The sequence below is a fragment of the Caloenas nicobarica genome, chromosome 33 (genome assembly GCF_036013445.1).
Source record: "Caloenas nicobarica isolate bCalNic1 chromosome 33, bCalNic1.hap1, whole genome shotgun sequence".
Classification (NCBI taxonomy): Eukaryota; Metazoa; Chordata; class Aves; order Columbiformes; family Columbidae; genus Caloenas; species Caloenas nicobarica.
Genome location: NC_088277.1, coordinates 1,918,754 through 1,941,717, shown reverse-complemented (window position 1 = coordinate 1,941,717; position 22,964 = coordinate 1,918,754). Strand labels below are relative to the sequence as shown.

The 22,964-nt window shown below is 59.0% G+C and overlaps 1 protein-coding gene across 6 annotated transcripts in view; it reads left to right on the top strand.

Moving 5' to 3' along the window:
• The window catches only part of HDAC7 (histone deacetylase 7), a 94,351-nt gene that overhangs the window by 63,059 nt on the left and 8,328 nt on the right, over positions 1 to 22,964 (top strand). For 3 of the 6 annotated variants that reach the window (XM_065654282.1, XM_065654280.1, XM_065654281.1), the window contains exons 2-13: positions 10,495 to 10,691; positions 12,852 to 12,942; positions 15,013 to 15,124; positions 15,756 to 15,871; positions 16,039 to 16,161; positions 17,013 to 17,122; positions 17,972 to 18,088; positions 18,302 to 18,500; positions 19,802 to 20,010; positions 20,296 to 20,505; positions 21,363 to 21,588; positions 22,060 to 22,193. In XM_065654282.1, the coding sequence (XP_065510354.1) occupies positions 10,495 to 10,691; positions 12,852 to 12,942; positions 15,013 to 15,124; positions 15,756 to 15,871; positions 16,039 to 16,161; positions 17,013 to 17,122; positions 17,972 to 18,088; positions 18,302 to 18,500; positions 19,802 to 20,010; positions 20,296 to 20,505; positions 21,363 to 21,588; positions 22,060 to 22,193 (1,844 nt within the window). Of the gene's footprint in view, positions 1 to 6,279; positions 6,356 to 10,335; positions 10,356 to 10,494; positions 10,692 to 12,851; positions 12,943 to 15,012; positions 15,125 to 15,755; positions 15,872 to 16,038; positions 16,162 to 17,012; positions 17,123 to 17,971; positions 18,089 to 18,301; positions 18,501 to 19,801; positions 20,011 to 20,295; positions 20,506 to 21,362; positions 21,589 to 22,059; positions 22,194 to 22,964 lie in introns of those variants that run through there. The other 3 variants (XM_065654284.1, XM_065654285.1, XM_065654283.1) reach the window with 3 other exon arrangements.

Genomic DNA, 22,964 nt, shown 5'->3' with positions numbered 1-22,964 from the left:
GGTGCGTGCAGGGGGCGATGGCAGCGAGGTTCCCCCGGCCGGGCCGCGGGGAGCAGCGCGGTGCAGGGCAGAGCTGCTGCTGAGCCCGTTGACGTGCCGTCCAAACCGGTTGGGAACGTTCTGCTCCGCTCATGCAACCGGCTGGTAATTGAGGAGAGGTTCGGCTAATCGTTTGATCTCTCCTCTGCTTCCCTTGGCGCACCGGTCGCATCCTCTCGTGCTGATGTAACCAGCCCCGGCGGGGAAAGACGAGGTGTCCTGTGCCAAGTGGGTGCTCGTTGCTTCCCAGGAGCTCCGGGGCTGCCGCACGGCTCTACCGCTCTTGGCATCTTGGAGAAGAGAGACCCGGAGGAGCTTCTTTTGCCAGATAAAGTGCCAAAGCCTCTCTCCAAAGAAGATCCGTGGTGGCTGTAGGGAGGGAGGTGATGCCGAGGCTCTAGACGGGACTGTTGCCTCTTGCCCAAAGCCTGGTCCGGGGAGAAGATGGGGCTGGTAAGAGACACCAGGTTGTTCCAGTTCAGGCAGAGCGGGGAGACTCGCTTGCCTGGAGATGCGGCCTCTCATCCACATTCAGCTTTGCCCGCAGGCCTTGGCAATATTTAAGGTTTCACACCGCAAACCCTCACCCTGTGCCTGTGTCCCCAAGGAGAGGACGTCCCGGTGACACGGGGTTGGAGCCCTTCACGGTGGCCATTGCAGGGCTGGGGGGCAGGAGGAGCGCGGACCCGCTGCGGAGAAAGGCTTTGGGGAGCCCCCGGGGGATCCCCTGCTTCTCCATCGCCTGACTGGGGCCAGCACGGTGTGCTGGTGGCTCTGGAGCAGGGAATCACCCCCAGATCCCACCCGGGCTGTGACCAGGTGAGGGTGGTTGGAAGGGAAGGAACCCACTGGGCTGCGCCGTGCGCTATGGGGGATGTTTCCCTTCTGGGACGGGATGACTTTTGCCGAATCTCAGGAGTTTCCATGAGCAGAAGCTGCCTACGCTGCTCTGGGCAGCACGAGGTGCCGCCAGACAACCTTGGCTTTCCTTCAACGGAGCCCTTTGGTGATGAATTTCTCCATTTCAGAGGAAGCGGCGGTTGCTGCGAGGTTTCCTGGGGATACCTTGCCCTCCTCCGCACAGCATCCCCCCGGGGGCTGGTGCTGCTCTTCGAGATGGGGCTGACGACCCGTGGGGGTGGGAGGATGCAACTGCTGCCAGGAAATGACTGCCAGAGGTTTCCAGCTGTGCCAGAGGTTTCCAGCTGTGCCAGAGCTGGGGATGGAGCCCACTTGCTGTCCCTTGGGTCCCATGTCCCGGCTGCGGTTGCAGGAGATGAGCTCCTTGGTCCCACCTCCTGCTGCCCACGCTCAAACCATGTGGCGTGGGGACCTGATCCTCCTGCAGAGAAACTGGTAAAAACACCGTTTATTTCCTTAATTGCGTGAGATGCGCACGAACATGCACGTACCTGCCCGCGTAGGCACGGCGGATGATGCTGGACATCAGGGCATGGCCAGGACAGGGATTCATTTCTTTTCCACCTGAAATGATTCTATTCCTCGTGCTGGGATCATTGGTGAAACCGCAGCCGCCGCGTGGTTGAGTCCTGCCTGTGCCCAGCTCCTTCTGCAGCTTAGTGCCCATGCGTTCCTGTGAGCGAACGAGCTCACATCTGGATTCGAAACCTCTCGCCAGGCTTTGCAGGGCAGGTTTTGCCTCTGGTTCAGTGCTTTGGGGATTTAAAAAGGCTTTGGAGGTTTTAAAAACTCCTCCTGAAAGGAGCTTGGAGCCAGGGGGGTCAGGCTCTGCTCCCCAGGAACAAGCACCAGGAGCAGAGGAAACGGCCTCAAGATGCGCCAGGGGAGGTTGAGGTTGGATCTGGGGAACAATTTCTTCCCCAAAGGGCTGTGGGGCATTGGAACAGGCTGCCCAGGGCAGTGCTGGAGTCACCATCCCTGGAGGGGTTGGACAGACGGACATGAGGTTCTCAGGGACATGGGGCAGTGCCAGGGGTTGGGGAGCGGTTGGACTCCATGATCTTGAGGGTCTTTTCCAACCAAAATGATTCTGTGATTCCCTGGGAGAAGGGACGTTTGCAAGTTGCTCTGTCTCCTCTGGGAGCCGTACGTGACCGTGAAGGAAGATGTTTGGCCATTTAAGCACCGCCGGAGGTGAAGTTCAGGTCCGGTATTACAGCTCGGGGCTTTGGGGGAATTTGGCGTGATGCAGAGTTAGGTTGGGAACCTCTTGAGCAGCTTCGCCCTGGAGGCAAAACGCTTTCAAGGCTAATGTGGACATGCAGATTTGAGAGCACGTGGAAAACCTGCCTTAGGCACCAAACCCTCCCCACACCTGCGTGGATCTGCTCGTCCCACCAACAGCACGTTCAAGACCCACATGCAGACCCAGGCACGCAAGGAGGGTGTGTTCAATCAGCCGTATTTCCACTGAAAACACAGCTGGACCACTTCCATCCTTGCGGTAATTAGTCCTGAAGAGTTCACCGTGCCTCTTCCTTCGGCAGCGGAGCTTTCTGCTCCATACGGACGCTGTGGGAATGTATAGCGCGGTCCCGCATCTCTGGTGACCCCGAATGCCAACACTGATATTGGGGTGAGGGCTGGAGCACAGAGCGTTAAAACCAGCAGCGGATCCAGGTACGAAGCTTTTCCCTCCGTGTCCCCGGAGCGCGGGTTGGCCTGAGGGCACCCAGAGATTTTTTTGGGTCCCGGAGTCATGAAATTCAAATGTATCTACAAACATTTGTGGGGAGAAAATTGCAGGGAGGGCAATTAAATGTCTGACTCAAAGGTCATGAGCCGCAAATAACCAGCGCGAGTAATCGGGGGAAGTATCTCGCCCCGATCTGCTTCCTGAAGCCTGATGTTCATCTTGTTTGCAGGCTCCAACAGAGTATTTTCTGATTTATGGCCTTGAAGTACCTCAATAATGTGCTTTGCTCACAGGTGTATGTGCATAGTCTGGGTGGTTTCAGGTGTGTCGCTTTTCATCCTAGTTCACGAGCTGGTTTTGTGATGCACCTGCAATGTTGCCAACCTTTAATCGCCGCCTGTCTCCAATTTTTTCTGGAAACTTTCTGCAGAAGAAAATGCGCAAGAATTGCAGTCGAAAAATACGGTTTTACCCTTGTGGAAAAACTCTCGGGGGCTTTTCATAGAGAAGCATCAGCCTGTTCTTGTTTTGGAGCAGGAATTTGATGTCTGGTAGGGAGGAGAGGGATCCACCCACATCTGGCCAGTTCTTAAAGCCCTTGGAACTCCCAGTGAACGTGCTCCAGAAAGAGTTATCAGAATTTGGCAACCGACCGCTCCAAACATTACATCTTCCCCGAGCACCATCTGTTCTCATGGCTCGGGCGGGACGCTGCCGACGGCCCCTCGGTGCAAGCGAGGAACGAGGAAAATGCCCCAAATTCTCTCATTCCGCGGAGTCCTGTGAGGAAACCCCCTGGGGCCGCGGGGGCAGACGGAGGTAGGGAGCACTGGCTCGGGGTCCCCACCATCCCTGGGCAGCGATACTGGGCTGACACTGGTTTTGTCATTTTTTTTGCTTGTCTTTGAGGGGAGCGCAGCGTTTGGTCCCGTAATTAAACTCCAGGGGCCGGGTGAGGTTACGCGAGGTACCCCGACTCTGGGATTTCCTATTTCTCCAGCTCTGCCTTTGTGATCTTAATGTTATTTCAACACAGTCCTGTTTGTGTGGTTTCTTCTTTTAAGTGTTTTTAATTTGAACAAATTCCCTCCAGCTAATTTTTTCTTACTTGTGCACAGCTCTGGAGAAGACCTTTTCCTTTTATTAAATAGGAATGTTTTTAATCACATGCATTCTTCAACCCGGCTGAACTCTGAACCTTTCACAGCTAATCAACAGAAGATGGGAAACTTGTTTTTTGTTTTGTTTTGGTTTGTTTTGCTTTAAACAACTGCCTTTAACTGCTGCTCGGCCTCAGACAAAGCTCTTTGCTGTGCGCAGTGGCCTCACAGGTAGGGATGCTGCAGGGCTGCAGGCGGGGATGCTGCAGGGATGCAGGCGGGGATGCTGCAGGGATGCAGGCGGGGATGCTGCAGGAATGCAGGCAGGGCTGCAGGCGGGGATGCTACAGGGCTGCAGGCGGGGATGCTGCAGGCAGGGCTGCAGGTGGGGATGCTGCAGGGATGCAGGTGGGGATGCTGCGGGGATGCTGCAGGGATGCAGGCATGGATGCAGGCAGGGATGCTGCAGGGATGCAGGCATGGATGCAGGCAGGGATGCTGCAGGGATCAGGCATGGATGCAGGCAGGGATGCTGCAGGGATGCAGGCAGGGATGCAGGCAGGGATGCTGCAGGGATGCAGGCAGGGATGCAGGCAGGGATGCTGCAGGGATCAGGCAGGGATGCTGCAGGGATGCTGCAGGGATGCAGGCAGGGATGCAGGCAGGGATGCAGGCAGGGATCAGGCAGGGATCACGCAGGGATGCTGCAGGGATCAGGCATGGATGCAGGCATGGATGCAGGCAGGGATGCTGCAGGGATCAGGCAGGGATGCAGGCATGGATGCAGGCAGGGATGCAGGCAGTGATGCAGGCAGGGATGCTGCAGGGATCAGGCAGGGATGCTGCAGGGATCAGGCAGGGATACTGCAGGGATGCAGGCAGGGATGCTGCAGGGATGCAGGGAGGGATGCTGCAGGGATGCTCTGCAAGGCATAGCTCAAACATGGCTGGTTTATTCATTAATAATCTGCCCGCCCTGGTTTGTTTGCTATTTTGGCTTTATTTGCCTCTTTTATAAGTGCAGTTCTTTGCTGTCGGCTGATCTTGCCTCTTAAAAAAAAATCAGGAAATGCCAAAGGAAAGATTTCTCCGCTGATTGTTTTTTGGGGGGAGGTGTCTGTCTGTCTGAGAGCAGCAGCGTGACGGGTGGTTTTGGTGATTTCCCTTTTGGGGAGCAACCAAAGCACCGAATTTACCCTTGCCAGCCTGGGGAACCAGCTGCCACCAACTCCCACCCTGCCCGAAAGCTCAGCAGGACACCGAGAGGTGTTTGTCTGTTTGCGAAGTGCCTGTTGCCGTCTGCACACTTGCTCTGTGTCCTCCCACACCTCTCCGGCGAGCGTACGGGCTCTTGGAGCGCTTCGGCTGTTTTCCCTGCGCCGTGCCGTGCCGGCAGCCTGGAAAACGCCGGGTTGGCGAGCACAGAGCTGGCGTTGACGCTCGCGATGCCGAAGGCTTTCCCAGGGCACGCCGGGGAGGGACTCTGCACCGAAGCGTCTCCTCGCCGTGTCGCAATCTCCCCTTCCCGCGGAGGAAGGTGCCGCCTGCCCCGGTGTCGAGTGGTTTGTGCAATGGGCTCAGCACCCCCAGGCCTCCCTTCACCTCCCGGCGCGCTGGCGTTGTGGTGTTTTCCTCCCAGGCAGATTTGACTGCGTGAGGTGACCCAGAAAAACAACCAACATGACATCCCCGGTGCTTCTGCTTTGTTGCCGGGACACGTGGTGCAAGTGGGAACCATCACCCCCTGTCCAGGAGAGGGGATGGTCCTGCCCAAATACCTCCTGGGATCTTTGGGATCATCAGATCAGCTTTGCAATTAGTGATTTATTTAGCAGAAGCAAGGACGAGTGGGAGGAAGCGTCGTGTCTTTGCAGAGGGGATGAGTTTGCTGGGTTTTCATGGCAGGGTCATTGGCAAAGCCGTTTGCCCAGCGAGCGCTGCCCCGTCCCAGTGCACTGCTGGTGATGTGGTGGCTGCTGGTGATGTTGTGGCCGCTGGTGACACGGTGGCCGCTGGTGACACGGTGGCTGCTGGTGACGTGGTGGCTGCTGGTGATGTGGTGGCTGCTGGTGACATGGTGGCTACTGGGGTAGCTGCTGGTGACGTGGGGGCTGCTGGTGACATGGGGGCTGCTGGTGATGTGGCAGCTGCTGGTGACACGGTGGCCGCTGGTGACACAGTGGCTACTGGAGTGGCTGCTGGTGACGTGGCGGCCACTGGTGACACGGTGGCTGCTGGTGACACGGTGGCTACTGGGGTGGCTGCTGGTGACGTGATGGCTGCTGGTGACATGGTGGCCACTGGTGACATGGTGGCTACTGGGGTGGCTGCTGGTGATGCGGTGGCTGCTGGTGGCACGGTGGCTGCTGGTGACGTGGTGGCTGCTAAGCCCCTGCCAGCCCCAGTGCTCAGGTGAGGACGCGCCTGTCCCCAGCGCCGGCCTTCCCACGTGAATGTTCTTGTGAACTAAAAATAATTTGTAAAAATGTTGACAGGCAGGAGAGGAGCCTGTCCCAGAACCTTCCGCCTCTTCCCTGCGTGGGTGCTCCCAGTTCCCGGCTCCGTGTCCCGGCACCCAGCCCCGCTCCTGCCCGAGCAGGTGAGGAGGAGGAGGGATTCAACCCACCGAGGCTGCACGGGGCCAGTGGAGCATCCCAGTCCCAGCCCTTGCATCCCAGTCCCAGCCCTGGCATCCCAGTCCCAGCCCTGGCATCCCAGTCTCAACCTGTGCATCCCAGTCCCAGCCTGAGCATCCCAGTCTCAACCTGTGCATCCCAGTCCCAGCCCAAGCATCCCAGTCCGTGCATCCCAGTCCCAGCCCGAGCATCCCAGTCCCACCCTGAGCATCCCAGTCTCAAGCCATGCATCCCAGTCCCAGCCCTGGCATCCCAGTCCCAGCCCGAGCATCCCAGTCCCAGCCCTGGCATCCCAGTCCCAGCCCTTGCATCCCAGTCCCAGCCCGAGCATCCCAGTCCCAGCCCTGGCATCCCAGTCCCAGCCCTGGCATCCCAGTCTCAACCTGTGCATCCCAGTCCCAGCCTGAGCATCCCAGTCTCAACCTGTGCATCCCAGTCCGTGCATCCCAGTCCCAGCCCGAGCATCCCAGTCCCACCCTGAGCATCCCAGTCTCAAGCCATGCATCCCAGTCTCAAGCCGTGCATCCCAGTCTCAACCCAAGCATCCCAGCCCATGCATCCCAGTCCCAGCCCGAGCATCCCAGTCCATACATCCCAGTCCCAGCCCAAGCATCCCAGTCTCAACCCAAGCATCCCAGTCCATACATCCCAGTCCCAGCCCAAGCATCCCTGTCCATACATCCCAGTCCCAGCCCAAGCATGCCTGTCTCAGCCCCAGCATCCCAGTCCGTACACCCCAGTCCCAGCCCCTCTATGGCCACGTGTCACGGTGCTGGTGGTTTTTATGGGTTCCACTAGGACCGGGCTGGCTTGGGGAAGGGGACAGACCCCCAGGAACCCTTATGGGGCCATGCTTCTGGCCTTCCTCGGGTGAGGGGAAGAGGAGGAGCTGCCGGCCTGGCTGCCTGCCCCCAGAATCATGTGTGAGCATCGGGGGCTGCAGGGAGGGGGGTTGTTTACTGTAACTCTTGGCGAAGGTCCCAGCATCAAACCCCAAATGAATTCAAGCTGCAGCGGGAGGTCACGGCAGAAACAAACAGCTCCCAGGGCAGGACGGGCTTCGCGAGGGGGTCCGGGGGTGCTGGAGCCTGGGCTGGCGCAGGAGGGACGCGGAGCATCCCCGAGGGAGCTGCCACACGCAGGTGCCACAGGGTCCCGACATGGGGACGGTGGCCGAGGCTCCTGCCCAGGGGCTGGGCTGCGCTCCCAGTGCCACCGTCCCCAGCTGGTCCTTGTCCCTCTCCACCCTGGCACTCGGTGTGTGAAGCAGCGTGTTTCTGAGCTCTGGAAAACTGCCCTGAGTTCTGTGGCTTTAGCCCCTGCTAAAGCGACACTGTAGGTTGGGGCTTTGCACAGGCTGGGTTGCCCATGTCACCCCAGGGCTCTTCGGGCCAGCCCCTGCTCCCCTGGAACCTTCTTTTCATCCCATCTTCCCTCTGTCCCACCTCCTGAACAGCCCCGTTGTGCCAAAACGTCCCCAGTGGAGCAGGGCCCGGCACAGCGGGGTGCTCCGTGCCCCACCGCTGCTCTGGGCTGGGGGACCGTGGTGGCACGAGGGTCCCCGCTGCCACCAGCCGCTCTCCCGGCCCTGCTGCTCTGGCCGCGGGGACGCTCGACGGCCTTTTTCCTGGCGCGGGGCGAGCGCTGAAGAGTTGTTTTTCTGGCCGCTGGCCTGCCCGTCCTCCCTCTCCCCCAGCGCACGCGTTCCCTCCCACTTCTCGTCTTCCGCTGCTGCGGAGTTTGTTTTTAAAAAGACTCAAACAGATGAGGTAGAGAGATTCCCACAGACCCCGCCAGTGCCTTCCCCCTCGGCTCTGCGCCGCCGTCCCTGTCACCCCCTTCATCCCCAGGGGAGCCTGCGGTCGCCCCCAGGACCTTCTCGCTCCTTTTTGCCCCCGGGAGGTGCTGGAGTGGCCCTGAGGATGCTGCTGATGGGGAGATGAGAACAAGGCGGCTGCTGCAGGGCGATGGGAGCTCCCCATGAGCATTTTTAGCATGACAAGCAGAGGACGGCTGTGACAACTCTACTCTGGATGCCATCGGCTCCGAGGACAGAGGCTGTGGCTTGGTGGGCTGGTCCCTTCCTCCTCATACCCCCCTTTTCCCCTCCAAACGATGCTCCTGCGTGTAAGGAGTCTCAGCATCTCAGAGCCGACCCCAACGTGGTCCCCGCTGCGTTTCCCAGCTCCTGTGGCATCCAGCAGGAGGGTGACATCTGGCTGGAGGGGACCGAGAGCCGGCTGAGCTTCTGCAAGTTCCTGCAGATCGGCGGCGTCACGTGGCGGGGCTTTGGGCCGGGAGCTGTCAGAAAATCCCTTTTTTCCACCCCGAGATGTGCTCGTTACAGCCTGTCCTTGTCCGGCTGCCAGCAGCCCGGCACGTCGCGGTAGCGCTGCGCTCGCCGCGGTGCTGCCTTCGTCCCCAGGGGCTTTCCCAGCGCCCTCCTCCTCCTCCTCACCGGGAGGTGGGAGCACGCGGGAGGTGACAGCGCAGCTTATCGCTTGCGCCCTTCAGAATCGCGGATGTTTAGCAAGGCCCAAGGCCCTTTGGGGAGGTTTTTGATGGGTCCAGCCTCCTGCGAGGAGACGGTACCAAGCGCTGCAGCCTCTTGGGGACGAATTATCACCCCCAGGGAGGACATCGGTCTTTTTGGGACCCCTGGAGTTGTGCAGGAGTTGAAGGGCACATAGAAAGAAGACTTGGGGTCTTCCTGCTGGGGGTAACTTCACTTTTAGACTCTTGTTTGCTCATGAAAACGCAGCTGGAATGTGCTCATCTGCTTTTCTGGTGCCTGACTCTCAAAGGGACCTGTGGGGCTCGTCCTGCCCGTCTCGTGGCATCGGCTCGGTGACCACGGGGTGCAGGAGCTCGGTGGCTTTCGGGCTGCGGCTGTTAATCTTCTTCAATCTCTGTATCACAGTGGGGCAGGCAAGGCGTAGCAATTAGAGCTAATTAGCCAGCGACAAATTAAATCCCGGGCCGTTATCAGCGAGATGGAGAGAGAACGGGCTAAACCCTGCGATGGGGTTTCCTGGGAACATCAGGTGCTTCTCTGAGCTTGGGGCTGTTTCTGTCCTGGAGAATTGGGCTGGTGCAGGGAAGCGTTTGCCCTCGCCCAGAGGGAATTTTCCCTGCTCGGGACACGCAGAAAAGCCAGAGCTGGCCCCGGTTCAGTGGGGCCGTGCACCCCGTCATCTGCACGGATATGGCTGGTTATTAATAGTCCCCGTGCCCTCCTCGGCTGAACATGCTCATGTTCCTTTGCCTCGCAGGGGAGCCCGAGCTGGGAGTTTGCTGGGTTTCCCCTGGAAGTGCTGTGTAAATGCTGTGTAAGTGCTGCGTTATGGGGTGGGAGCTGCAGAGATTCCTCCTGCAACGTTGCAGTCGTCAGCACACGCTCCCTGATGCCGTTGGGGTTTGAACTGCACAGGGTGTGGTTCTCCGTCTGCATAATAACATTTGCATTTGGTGGTGGTGTTTTGTTTTGGAGGTTTGTTTTTGTTTTTGTTTTTTTAATTGAAACTGCTTTTGAAAAACAATTAGCTCTCAGGCTGAAGTGGCCTTATACCCCTTGCAGCATCTTTTTGTGTTGAATTTCCTGCCCACCCGCCTGTTCCCATCCCTTGGCCGGGCGCCTTTTCTGCAGGTTTGTCTTCTCTTCGTTGCAGCTGGAGGCGACCAGCTCTGCTTTGCGCTGGCCCGTGACACGTGCAGGGTAAATTAAGCCAGGCTTTGTGAGCTGGTTGGTGAAAATAACCCCCCTGCTGCAGCGGGTGCTCCATGTAATTGGGGCTGTTTTCGGTGTTTTTGTGGGGACGGGGGACTCTGCACTTCGCAAAGCAATTCTCAGCCGCGGTGTCAGGGACGGACGCCTGCAGCACCTTGGAGACGCTTCAAGGGTGTACGATTTACAGGATTTTTTTTCCCCAGATGATGGAGGAAGCTTTTTGCAGACGGTCGATGGTGTGTGGCAAACCCTTCCCAACGACAAGGCACTACTTCATCGGGATGCCCCTGAGCCCCATCCCGATGCTTTCCCTACTGAGCAGGGTGATCTGAGCTATCCAGGGACTGAGCCGTGTCCCCCTTTGTGTCTCCACAGCTGCCGTGACCCCGTGCACCTCCCCGCGGGTGCCCCAGACCGTCCCCATGGACCTGCGCATCGGGCAGCGCGTCGTCAAGCCCGGCTCGGACACGGCTTTGCTGGCTCTGAAGCACACGCAGCAGCTGCAGCACCAGCTCTTCCTCGCCAGCCTGCACCAGCAGCAAGTGGAGCAGCTCGCCCATCAGCACGTCAGGGTACGGGGGCACGTGCACCCGCTTTTCTAGCGGCTGTGGGGGTTAATGGGCACTTGGAAGAATTAATTTTGCCCCTCCAAAGTAGGTAGCTCGTGGTGCCGTGTGTCAGGGCTGGCTTTGCCCAAGCTCCTGTCTCTGGCAGGGATTAAGAGGCTGGAAAGCCCAATGCTAAAATAACCTTCCCAGGTGAATTCCTTCTTTTCCCTGTAGTGCTTTTTAGCCAGCACAGGGACCTCTCTGACACAAATAGGCCAGTTAGGGAGTCAGGTGGGAGGTTTGTGTCCTTATCTCAGGCCAGATCTCCATCCTGCCAAGGCCAGTGGGAGGGTTGGGGCCTCCTGGGATGTGCAAAGCGGGGAAATGTTTTCAGCCATGCAGTGTGCGCGGAGCGAGGAGCCAGAGCGGCTGGACAGGATGCCTGGTGTCCGTGACCTGCGCCTGGTGTCCGTGATCTGTGCCAGGTGTCCGTGACCTGTGCCTGGTATCTGTGATCTGTGCCTGGTGTCCGTGACCTGTGCCTGGTGTCCGTGACCTGTGCCTGGTGTCTGTGATCTGTGCCTGGTATCTGTGACCTGTGCCTGGTGTCTGTGATCTGTGCCGGGTGTCTGTGATCTGTGCCTGGTGTCCGTGACCTGTGCCTGGTGTCCGTGACCTGTGCCTGGTGTCTGTGATCTGTGCCTGGTGTCCGTGACCTGTGCCTGGTATCTGTGATCTGTGCCTGGTGTCCGTGACCTGTGCCTGGTGTCTGTGACCTGTGCCTGGTGTCCGTGACCTGTGCCTGGTGTCTGTGATCTGCTGCTGGGCCACCGCTGTTCCTCTGCCCTCGAGACGCAGCTCACTCGCTTTACAAGCTCCTTTGCTTTGCTGGGAAGGCTTCGGAGACATTCTTGAGTGTCACCCAGCATAGCACCCCTGCCCTGCACAGCCTCTGCTGCCAGACTCTGCATGGTCACAGAATTCCAGCAAGGTTTAGATGGGATCGTTCCTGCGGAGGGCCCTGCTTAGAGCAGGGTCAGCTTGAGCGGTCCACGTCCAGGTGAGATGTGACCATCTCTGAGCACAGAGATCACCCCCTGTCGCTGTCATAGAACCGCAGAATCATTTTGGTTGGAAAAGCCCCTCAAGACCATCGAGTCCAACTGTTCCCCAGCCCTGGCACTGCCCCATGTCCTGAGAACCTCGTGTCCGTCTGTCCAACCCCTCCAGGGATGGTGGCTCCAGCACTGCCCTGGGCAGCCTGTTCCAATGCCCCACAGCCCTTTGGGGAAGAAATTGTTCCCCAGATCCAACCTCAACCTCCTTCTGCTCCTTCTCCAGCCCCTTCCCCAGCTCCGTTCCCTTCTCTGAACTCTCTCCAGCACCTCAAGCTCTTTCTTGTCCTGCTTGGATTTCTCTCCTGTGCCATTGCTGCTCATCCTTTCTCTGTGCTCCTCAAAGGGTCCCGGCTCCATCTGCTCCATGACCCCATTTGGGTGGCAGAGGATGCATTTGAACCCCATCTCCTCCAGACTAAAGCCTGGCTTGATCCGCTTCTCTCACACCCGTGTGCTCTGCCTCTGAGCACCGGCCCCGCGCCCAGTGGCTGTCACGGGCTCGCTGGTCCCAGTGTCCTTGTCTGGAAGCCCTGGGGGGATCCCACTGGGGCTGAGCATCAGCTCAGGCCACACCAAGAGAGCTGGAGATGCTGCTGCTGCCGCGACGGTTGTGTCCTTAGAGCCAGTTGTGCTTCCTGTAAGACGGGATCATCCCTGAAATCTTCAGCTCTTGAAAACACCAAAATCCGAACTTTTAAGACTAGTATAGTGGGGGTTTTTTTTCCTCTTTTTAGTCAACCATATTTTTTATTTTTTGGTGTATTACAACATGCCCTAGCTACAGATCTGTCAAAACACGCATGAAAAGCAGCAGGTCGAAACAGACTGGTTTGAGTTTTACAATGTCCCTGGGGAGAGCGTCTCTGGAGACGATGATGCGTCCGGTTCGCTGTGATGAAACAACATGTTCTCGTTGGCCAGGGCTGCCCATCGTGTTTCCAAAAATGACATAACGGACCGTTTCAGACACGCTCCATTACCGTGTCATCGTGGGGAGGGGGTGCGAGGGCTCTGGGCTCTGGACAAGCCTGGGTGTCCTGGTGCTGATGTCCCTGTCCCCTCACAGGTCACCATGGAGTCCCCGCACCGTGAAGCCGAGCCGGGGCAGCAGGAGCAGGAGCTGCGACAGATCCTCAATAAGGACAAGAGCAAGCGAAGTAAGAGCCTCGCGCGTCTGCTGAGCGCTGCGTCACCGCCCGAGGAGCCGCGTCCCCAAACCCAGGGGACTCGGCTCGCAGAGGGATGGAGATCAGGGTGTCAGAAGGTGGTTCTGCCCTTATCCAGACCAAGCTCTGCCTTCTCTTGGTCTAAAGGTGTGTGGCGGTGTCCGCACCACTGAGCAGCTCTGTCCTGTGCATCAAACTGAGCTGCGATGTGTGACCTGGGGTGAAGGAGCAGCTCGGTGTCTGTGGGGACATCTGGTCCCTCTGGGCAGCAAGTGGCACTTAGCAGCTGGCAAGAGATTTTTTTTTGGGGCTCCCTGGCCTGGCTGGTGTTTGTCCTTCGTCCTTCCGAGCGATGCCGAGCGGATGGTCACAATAAATCTCTGTGGTAATCTTGGTTTGTGCCCTGCGGCCACCACGGTGACGCTGCCTGAGCTGACGGTGCTTCTGGCTGGGCATGAATTTGCCTCCTGAACTTGGCAGCTCAGGGCTGGAGCCCCCGTGGCGGTGGGGAGAGGCTGGTGGGTCCCCCCATGCTGGGCAGAAACGTTTGATAACCCCGTCGGGCTGCGATGTCCCTGCGCCATCTAGTGCCAGTCGCTGCTGGAGCTCGCAGGGAGCTCACGGAGCTTTTGGGTGTGCAGAGCCCTGCATCACCCCCTGAAATGCAGCTGCAGCGGGTGTCGATGTGCTGTGACCGTCCTGGTGTCCCTGAGCCCTCTGCCTGCCTGGCCAGGCTGAGCTCTGATATTTTCCAGTGCTGTCACAGAATCATTTTGGTTGGAAAAGCCCCTCAAGCTCATTGAGTCCAACCATTCCCCCAGCCCTGGCACTGCCCCATGTCCCTGAGAACCTCATGTCCGTCTGTCCAACCCCTCCAGGGATGGTGACTCCAGCACTGCCCTGGGCAGCCTGTTCCAATGCCCCACAGCCCTTTGGGGAAGAAATTGTTCCCAAAATCCAACCTCAACCTCCTTCTCTTCCTTCTGCAGCTCCATTCCCTTCTCTGAACTCGCTCCAGCACCTCAAGCTCTTGTGAGGGGCCCAAAACTGACCCCAGGTTCAAGGTCCCTGAGCTCCCCCGCGGCTTGCGGGACTGACGGGGATAATTTCAGAGCTCAAAACACAGCGCCGGCCCTTTCCGTGCTGTTCCTGAGCAAACAGCTCCTGCACATGTGGTCAGCTCGGCATGGCTGAGCATGACAGCCTACGCATGGCCTCCTTGTGCAATCCGGGAGATAATTGTCCAAATTAATTAGGCAACTTGTGCTCGGAGGCGCTGAATGCTGCCGGAGGAGCGCTGAGCATCCCTGTTGTAACCACAGAGCATTCCTGCCGGAGGGGACGGCTGGGGATGTGGATGGGGGTCACGGGCGGGGACCCCAGTGCAAGGTGGGGACACCGTGGGAGGCTCACAGCAGCCAGACCTCAGCCTGGGGGGTTTCACTGCCGCGTGTTGAACATTTGCGGTAAGTCTCGAGTTCTTCTGGAAGAGCACAGCTCCATCAGGAGATCCGGGAGTCTCAAAACTGTCCCCTGAAGTGTTTGGAGGTGCTTTCTTTTCCTTGCTGTGCCCATTCAGGGACGGAGCCTGGCTGCGCGGGGACAAGCTGTGTGCCGTCTGCTGGGAATTCTCAGCGTGTGACACAGAGCCCCAGGGCACAGTGTCCCTGGGGAGGCTCCCGAGGGATCCTGTGCGCCCGGTGGGGTTTTGTCGCTGCCGCGTGAGCCCCGTTGTGCTTTCATCGCTCTTTGTTCTGCGGGTGTCAGCTCGTACCTGTGCTCCCTGGCAGATCTGCAGCTGGGGCTCGCTGACGATGCGTGGGACAGGGACACTTCCCTGACACTCTGGGAACCTCCAGTAGTCCCAGTTGACCTTCCTCTCACTCCGCCAACCCTGACCTTGATCTCCACGGGGTTTTCTCGGTGTCTTTGCGCTCGTAGGGGTCTCCAGCTATCCTGGCGTGACTTGTGGAGCCGTGGGGCCACGCTCACGTCTGCGGGGATCCTTTGCCGTGCTGTGCTGGCTCTCAGCTCAGCGTGGTCACTGCTGTCCCTCTGCAGGTGCTGTGGCCAGCACGGTGGTGAAGCAGAAGCTGGCTGAGGTCATCCTGAAGAAGCAGCAGGCAGCTCTGGAGAGGACCAGCAACCCCAACCCTTCAGCCATGTCGTACAGGTAAAACAAGGGCATCCTCTGGCCTGCCCCGAGCAAAAAAGAATCATAGAATCATGGAATGATTTGGGTTGGAAGAGACCCTGGGAATCACTGAGTACAACCATAACCTAACCCAACTCTAGCACCAACCCATGTCCCTAAGAACCTCATCTAAACGCCTTTTAAACCCCTCCAGAGATGGTGACTCCACCACTGCCCTCAGCAGCATGTGGTGGTGGCTCTTTATCCTGAGCAAGATCTTGCCGATATCTTCTGCTTCCTGGGCTTTAGAGATACTGTTTAGCTCATGTCTGGTGGGGTGAGGCAGCTTGGTTCTGTGTTTGCAGGAGGTAGATGAATCTCCCACGTTGTTTTCCCTCACTTTGTTGGACTTCAATGGCTTATCCAACTCAAGACCTAAAAAGCTCTGTCAGGCTTCTTGTCTTTAGTTCCCAGACAAAGCAGATCCAGAAGCTGGATCCCTTCTGTAGGGGCTTGTGGCAAGGGACAGGACAAACCTTTGTGGCCACGGGCAGAGCGACTGTCCCATGCCAGGGAAAGGTGATGCCCTGTGGGCCACCCGCGTGCTGGAGGGTGTCACAGCGGTGGCCTGTGATGGAAAGGTCTCTGACAAGGTGGTTTCTCCCCGTAGGACTCCGGAGCCTCTGGACGCCGAGGGCCCGTCCCCTCCGGTGCTCAGCACCTTCCTGCCTCCCGTCCCCAGCACTTCTCTTGACCCCCCGGAGCATTTTCCACTGCGGAAGACGGGTAAGGCCTTGGGGACAACACCGTCCCCCTCCTGCCGCGATGCCCTCGCTGCCCGCTCGCAGGGGACAGCTGGAGCTGGGAAGGGGGGTGTTCTGGCCCCACAGAGCCAGCCCAGCTTTAGCAATATCAGCCATGGAGCTGGGACTAACCCCCTGATCTGCTGGCAGCATCCGAGCCCAACCTGAAGGTGCGGTGCAAGCCCAGGAAGTGCCTTGACCGACGCAAGAACCCCCTGACGCGGAAGGAGAGCGCTCCCCCCTCGCTGAAGAGGCGGCCGCCCGAGGCGATCGGTGAGGACGGTGATACCGGGGGGATTTTGGGGAGACCTTGGGGCCAGGCTGGGGCAGCTCCAGGCTGCCCAGGATCTGTCTGTGGGGCTCAGCACCCCACCAGTGCCCTGCTGGGGGTACAGCCCATTGCAGGAGCTCCCTGGATGAATGAGGGGAGAATGTTGCTGCAGCTGCATCCTGCTGCTTTTTGGACCTACAAGGCTGGAAGGGACCAAGAACCCTGAGCAAAGGTTGTTCCTCCCACGCTGGCTCCATCCCTGCTCTGTCATGCAGCCGATGGGGAGTTTGGCCCTTGGAGGGCACTGGGAAGCTTTTAGAGGGAGGGGAGGCTGTAAGGGCTGGGGCAGGGGCTGTGCAGCCCTTCTCTGGGTTCTTGTACCCATCACCTGTATTTTAGGGCCACAGAAATGATGCGAGGCTGGAACAGCACTGCTGGGAGGAACGGCTGAGAGAGTGGGGGTGTTCAGCTGGAGAAGAGAAGCTCTGGGGAGACCTTAGTGCGGCCTTTCCGGACTTAAAAAGGGCCGATAAGAAAGATGGGGACAGACTTTTGAGCAGGGCCTGTTGTGATAGGACAAAGGGTGATGGTTTTAAACTAAAGGAGGAAGATTCAGACTGGGTCCGAGGGAGAAATTGTTGGCCCTGAGGGTGGTGAGAGCCTGGCCCAGGTTGGCCAGAGAGGTGGTGGCTGAACCATCCCTGGAGACATCCCAGGCCAGGCTGGACGGGGCTCTGAGCACCCTGAGCTGGTGCAGATGTCCCTGCTCATGGCAGGGGGGGCACTGGGGGACCTGGGAAGGTCCCTTCGACCCAAATTGTTTTATGCTTCTATGATTCTCTCCCTTGTGCAGACTCCTCCCCGAGCAGCAGCAGCACCCCCGTGTCCGGCTGCAGCTCCCCCAACGACAGCCTCCCCACCGAGCATGGGGCCCTCCCCACAGCCCCCGGCATGACCCACGAGGTGAGCTCCGACAGCCTCACAGCCAGAGATCTTGTGGTTTGGGGCTTCCTAACCCCCAGGTTGGGTGCCCTGATCTCCCCCTCCCACCCTAGGCTCAGCGAAACGTAGCACCCACCCCTGGGCCCCTCCTGACCCCTGCTGCCCTTTGTCCTGCTCTCCCTGCGTGGTGGGATCTCCTGTCTGGCCCAGCGCTGCTCCTGATGCACTGTCCTCCGTATCAGTGTGAATTTCTTGTCCCCTAGTGGGCTGAACATGAGCCAGCGTGTGCCCAGGTGGCCAAAAAGGCCACCAGCTTCCTGGCTGGTTCCAGCACCGGTGTGGCCAGCAGGCCCAGGGCAGCGACCGTCCCTGTGCTGGGCACTGCGGAGGAAAAACCTCGAATCCTGGGGGCAGTTTTGGGCCCCTCACGCCAAGAAAGGCCTTGAGGTTCTGGAGTGAGTTCAGAGATGAGAGGAAACAGCCTCATGTTGTGCCAGGGGAGGTTGAGGTTGGATCTGGGGAACAATTTCTTCCCCAAAGGGCTGTGGGGCATTGGAACAGGCTGCCCAGGGCAGTGCTGGAGTCACCATCCCTGGAGGGGTTGGACAGACGGACATGAGGTTCTCAGGGACATGGGGCAGTGTCAGGACTGGGGGAACGGTTGGACTCGATGATCCTGAGGGTCTCATCCAACTAAAGGGATCCTATGATTCTATGGAAATGATTCTATGTGCTGTCCCCATGGGTCCCCAGTGCCCCTTGCCCCAGCCCAAGGTGTTCTCAGGGCAGCTGGGGCTCAGCCACGCTCTCCTGCCCATCCCCTGCTGAGCTCCACCGGAGCAGGACACTGATGAACTGTGTTTGGTGCAGACACCCCTGGCCCAGCGCCTGATGCTGCAGGAGAGCTCCCTGGCCCAGTTTGCCCTGCAGAGCGCGGCCTCCCTTCCCGCCATCACGCTGGGATTGCCGGCTACCACTAGCACCAGGGTAGGTAGCCAGGTTGTAGGGAGCCCCAGGACTGGGCAGAGGGTCCCCGTGGGGCAGGGGAAGCCCTTTCCTTTGGTTCTGGGGTAACGTCGAGCGTGTGCAGGCTCTGAACATTCACAGCTGCTGCCCGTGGGCATGGGGAGGACACAGCGTCCCCTCCCTGTGCTGTGCCACAGCCCGTCACTAACCCAGTCCTCCTCCTCCTCTCTGCAGGGGGAGGCAGATCGCCGGCCCCTCTCCAGCCTGGCGCACCGGGTGCCCGTGCTGAACGGACCCGTCCTCGCGGGCACACACTCGCCCATGTTCCTGCCACCTGGCTTGGAGCAGCACGAGGCGGGGAGCCCCTTGTCCCCCCGGCTCCAGCCCGTCATCATCCTCGAGCCCTCGGTCACCCACACTCCGCTGGTGGCAGGTAAGTGTTGAGCCCGGGGACAGGACGTGAGGCCGTGTCAGCGCTGGCTCGGCGCGGAGCTTTGCTTTATCCATTGCTCTCCCGTGAGCTGGAGCTGAGGGAGTGGAAGTAGCTTTGTCCCAAGTAACAAGTGACAGGACGAGAGGAAACGGCCTCAAGTTGTGCCAGAGGAGGTTGAGGTTGGATCTGGGGAACAATTTCTTCCCCAAAGGGCTGTGGGGCATTGGAACAGGCTGCCCAGGGCAGTGCTGGAGCCACCATCCCTGGAGGGGTTGGACAGACGGACATGAGGTTCTCAGGACATGGGGCAGTGCCAGGGGTGGGGGAACGGTTGGACTCGATGGTGTTGAGGGGCTTTTCCAACCAAAATGATTCTGTGATTCTATGAAGATCATAGAATGACCGAATCACAGAAGGGTTTGGGTTGAAGGGACCTTCCCAGCTCCCCCAGTGCCCCCCCTGCCACGAGCAGGGACACCTGCACCAGCTCAGGTTGCTCAGAGCCCCGTCCAGCCTGGCCTGGGATGTCTCCAGGGATGGTTCATCCACCACCTCTCTGGCCAACCTGGGCCAGGCTCTCACCATTCGCAGTGCCAAAAATTTTACATTGTAATAAATTTTACATCATAAAAAAAATCGTAGATGAGGTTCTCAGGGATATGGGTCAGTGCCAGGGGTGGGTAACGGTTGGACTCCATGATTTTGAGCATCTCTTCTCTCTGGAGGGACCTCTGTAGATCCCCCAGCCCCAGCCTTGCTAACTCAGGGTCACCAGAGCAAATCACACAGGGTCGCGTCCAGGCGGGTTTTAGTGTCCCCAGAGAAGGAGAATCCACACCCGCTCTGGGCAGCCTGTTCCAGGGCTCTGGCACCTCAAAGTAAGGAAAAAATCCACTTTGTAGCTGAAGGAGAACTGGCTCCTTCGTGCTCGTTCCTGGCTCTATCTCTCCCTGCCCTGTAATACTGATAGAGGAGGAAGCTTCTCCCATTGAGGATGAAGCTGAGCAGGGACTGAGATGACTGAGGTCAGGCAGATCCCGTCCCCAGACCCCCGTGGGCTGTGTGATGCCAAAGCGATTGGGACAGAAGGATGTGAACCATAAAGACACAGCCCACCCATCCTACCCTGCCACATACCGGGCTCTGGGGCTGGGTCACGGTCATTTTTGGGGCTGTCAGGAGATGGTCTGCATGGGTACAAACAGCAGCTGCTTGCGTGATGTGGACTGACAGCTCTGCGGGGTGTCACGTCCGCCCAGCGGACAATGCCACCCCTCACCTGTCCCTCCTGTCGCCTCCAGTGCCAGGTCTTGGGACTGTCCCCTTCTCCTTCGCCCCCTCGCTCATCCCGACAGAGCGCCTGTCGCTCCCGGGCCACCACAAACCCCTGGGCAGGACCCGCTCGGAGCCACTGCCCCAGAACCCCAAGGCCATCCAGCAGCAACTGGTGTACCAGCAGCATCACACCCAGTTCCTGGAGCGGCTCAAGCAGCAGACGCATCTGGGCAAGGTAAGTCATGGGGACCCAGTCTGGAGATGTGAGGCAGCAGATGCTGGAAGGGCGCAGGGTGACGTCCCTCCTGCTGGTGGCAAGTCCCAGATGTCCAGGGCCAAGCCACATGAGATGCTGCCTCACCAGACCTGCAGCAGCAATCTGAGGGTGCCTGCTCTGCTTCCTTGGCTCCCACATCCCTTGTGCTCCTTCCCCGAGATGTCCCACCACCCCCATGACCCTCTCAGCCTGCCCTGTCTCCCACCACCTCCCTCTGCTCATTTGTGACCCCTCCGGCCGCAGCGCATGGCTAAATCCAGCGAGAAGCCCCGTCTGCGGCAGATCCCCTCCTCGGAGGACATGGAAGCCGAGGGGACGCTCCCGGAGGCTGGGGCTGAGAGCAGCGACCCGGCGAGGACACGAGTGGAGCCGCCACGGCCAGGGAGCGGCGTGAAGGAGCCCGAGAGGACGCAGAAGCTGATGCAGCCTCACGAGGAGCTTGTCCTGCAGCAGGTAACGAAGGATGGCAGAGCCTGGGGAGGATGCAGGCTGCCAGTTGGAGCTGCCCTGTCCCTTCTGGGCACAAGGAGCCAGCATGTGCCCAGGTGGCCAAAATGGCCAGGGACAAGAGCTGCAGCCATTCCTGGTGTCAGCAAGGCTGGGCATCATCCCCAAATTGCTGCACGTTGTCCCCAGATTGCTGGATGTTGTCCCCAGATTGCTGGGCATTGTCCCCAGATTGCTGGATATCATCTCAAAATTGCTGGATGTTGTCCCCAGATTACTGGATGTTTTCCCCAGATTTCTAGATATTGTCCCCAGATTGCTGGGCATTGTCCCCAGATTGCTGGATATCATCTCAAAATTGCTGGATGTTGTCCCCAGATTACTGGATGTTTTCCCCAGATTTCTAGATATTGTCCCCAGATTGCTGGGTATCATCCCCACATTGCTGGATATCATCCCCAAATTGATGGATATCGTCCCCAAATTGCTGGGTTTGATCCCCAGATTGCTGAATATCGTCCCCAGATTGCTGGATATCATCCCCAGATTGCTGGTATCATCCCCCAATTGCTGGTTTTCATCCCCAGATTGCTGGATATCATCCCCCAATTGCTGGTTACCGTCCCCAAATTGCTGGGCCCGCAGCGGGGCTGCACAGCACTGCGGGACCAAACCAGCAGAGAGCAGCAGATGCTCCGTGATGCGTCGCAGCTCCTGCAAACCCCCTCCCAGCCCCCCAGCACGGAGGGGACTGTCGGATCCGGACCCCGGCAGGGTGCACAGCGCAGGCGTCCCTTCCCCAGGCCGGGGGATGCTGCTCTGGTGCCTTCCTCCAGATGCTCATCCTCACCTCTCTCCACCAGGCCTATCTCTGGGATTCCTACCAGCGCGTGCAGCAGCAGCTCCTCAAACGACAGCCCTTGGCCGACCCCGCCATGGTCCCCACCATCCACGCGGGGCACAGACCCCTCTCCAGGGCCCAGTCATCTCCTGCCACTGCCACCGTCTCCCTTCCTGCCCAGGACACGGCCTCCAAGACGCTTTCCCTGCCCGTGCAGGAGCAGCCAGCCAAGCAGCACTTCACCACAGGTACAGACCCTCGTGTGGGACTGTCACAGCTGGGGCTGGGGACAAGAGCTGGGAGGGAGGTGACAATGCCCAGGGGCAGCTTAGTATCAGTCTCAGTCACTCCTGGACTGATAAATGCTTGGGAGTGCTCTAGCTGGCTGCAAAAAGAGCAGAGCGAGTCGTGAGAAGCCCCTTCTCCTTATCTGAGGTGGCTTTTCCAAGAGGACTTGCCCATCTGACCCCTTGGCTGCCATCCTGGCCCAGCAATGCTGGCGAGGTTCATCTCTCTTACATATCCACGGCAGGTTTTGCTTCAGGCATGTCGGGACAGAGGCTCCCATGGTTTGAGGGAGGCATTTCAGTCAAACCAAATCATTACAGGTGTTTAGAGTCTCAGCCAGCCCCTGAAAAGGAGCTGAATTAGGGTCCGAACTGTCAAGGACTGTGTGTCCGGTCCTGTCTCGGGCCAGCAGGTCTCCGTGTGCATTGCAGGGCTGGTTTACGACTCGGTGATGCTCAAACACCAATGCTCGTGCGGCGACAACAGCAACCACCCGGAGCATGCGGGCAGGATCCAGAGCATCTGGTCGCGGCTGCAGGAGCGGGGGCTGCGCAGCCAGTGCGAAGTGAGCGGCGCGCTGGGTGGGGGATGCCGGGGGGGGCGGATCTAATGGTGCAATGGGGAATCTTGCTCCCACCTCCATCCCTTTTGCTCCCAGATCTTCTCAGCCTCATTATCCAGAGGGCTTGGACTTGTCCTTTGCTGGCAGTGCCAAGTCGGAGTACGCTGGGCTGACCGTCTCCAGCTTGGGTTGGCAGCTGGAACCTGCTCCACTGGCAGATGATAGAATCACAGGAGGGTTTGGGTTGAAGGGACCTTCAAAGGTCGCCTTATCCCCCCCCCTGCCATGAGCAGGGACATCTGCACCAGCTCAGGGTGCTCAGAGCCCCGTCCAGCCTGGCCTGGGATGTCTCCAGGGATGGTTCAGCCACCACCTCTCTGGCCAACCTGGGCCAGGCTCTCACCACCCTCAGGGCCAACAATTTCTTCCTCATGTCCAGCCCGAATGGCTAAACACATGGGTGTAGTGAGAGGCGGGATCCTACTGAAACAGGGTGGATTTTTGTCAGCTGAGGGAACACCAGTCAGTTCCAGTCTGTTAGAAACCTTGCCCTGCTCTAACTGGGCTGACTGGTCCGCACAGGGACCAGGTAGGAGTGTGATGTTGGAGTTTCCTGCTTGATCTCTGCCTGAAAACGAGGGGCCCTCGAGTTCAAACCCAATGCAAGAAGTAGGGTCCTCAAGTTCAAACCCAACGCAAGAATTGGGGTGCTCAGTCTTGCAGCTGCCTCCCCGGCTGCGGTGACACGAGGTGTGGCTGTGCTGGTGCATGGGG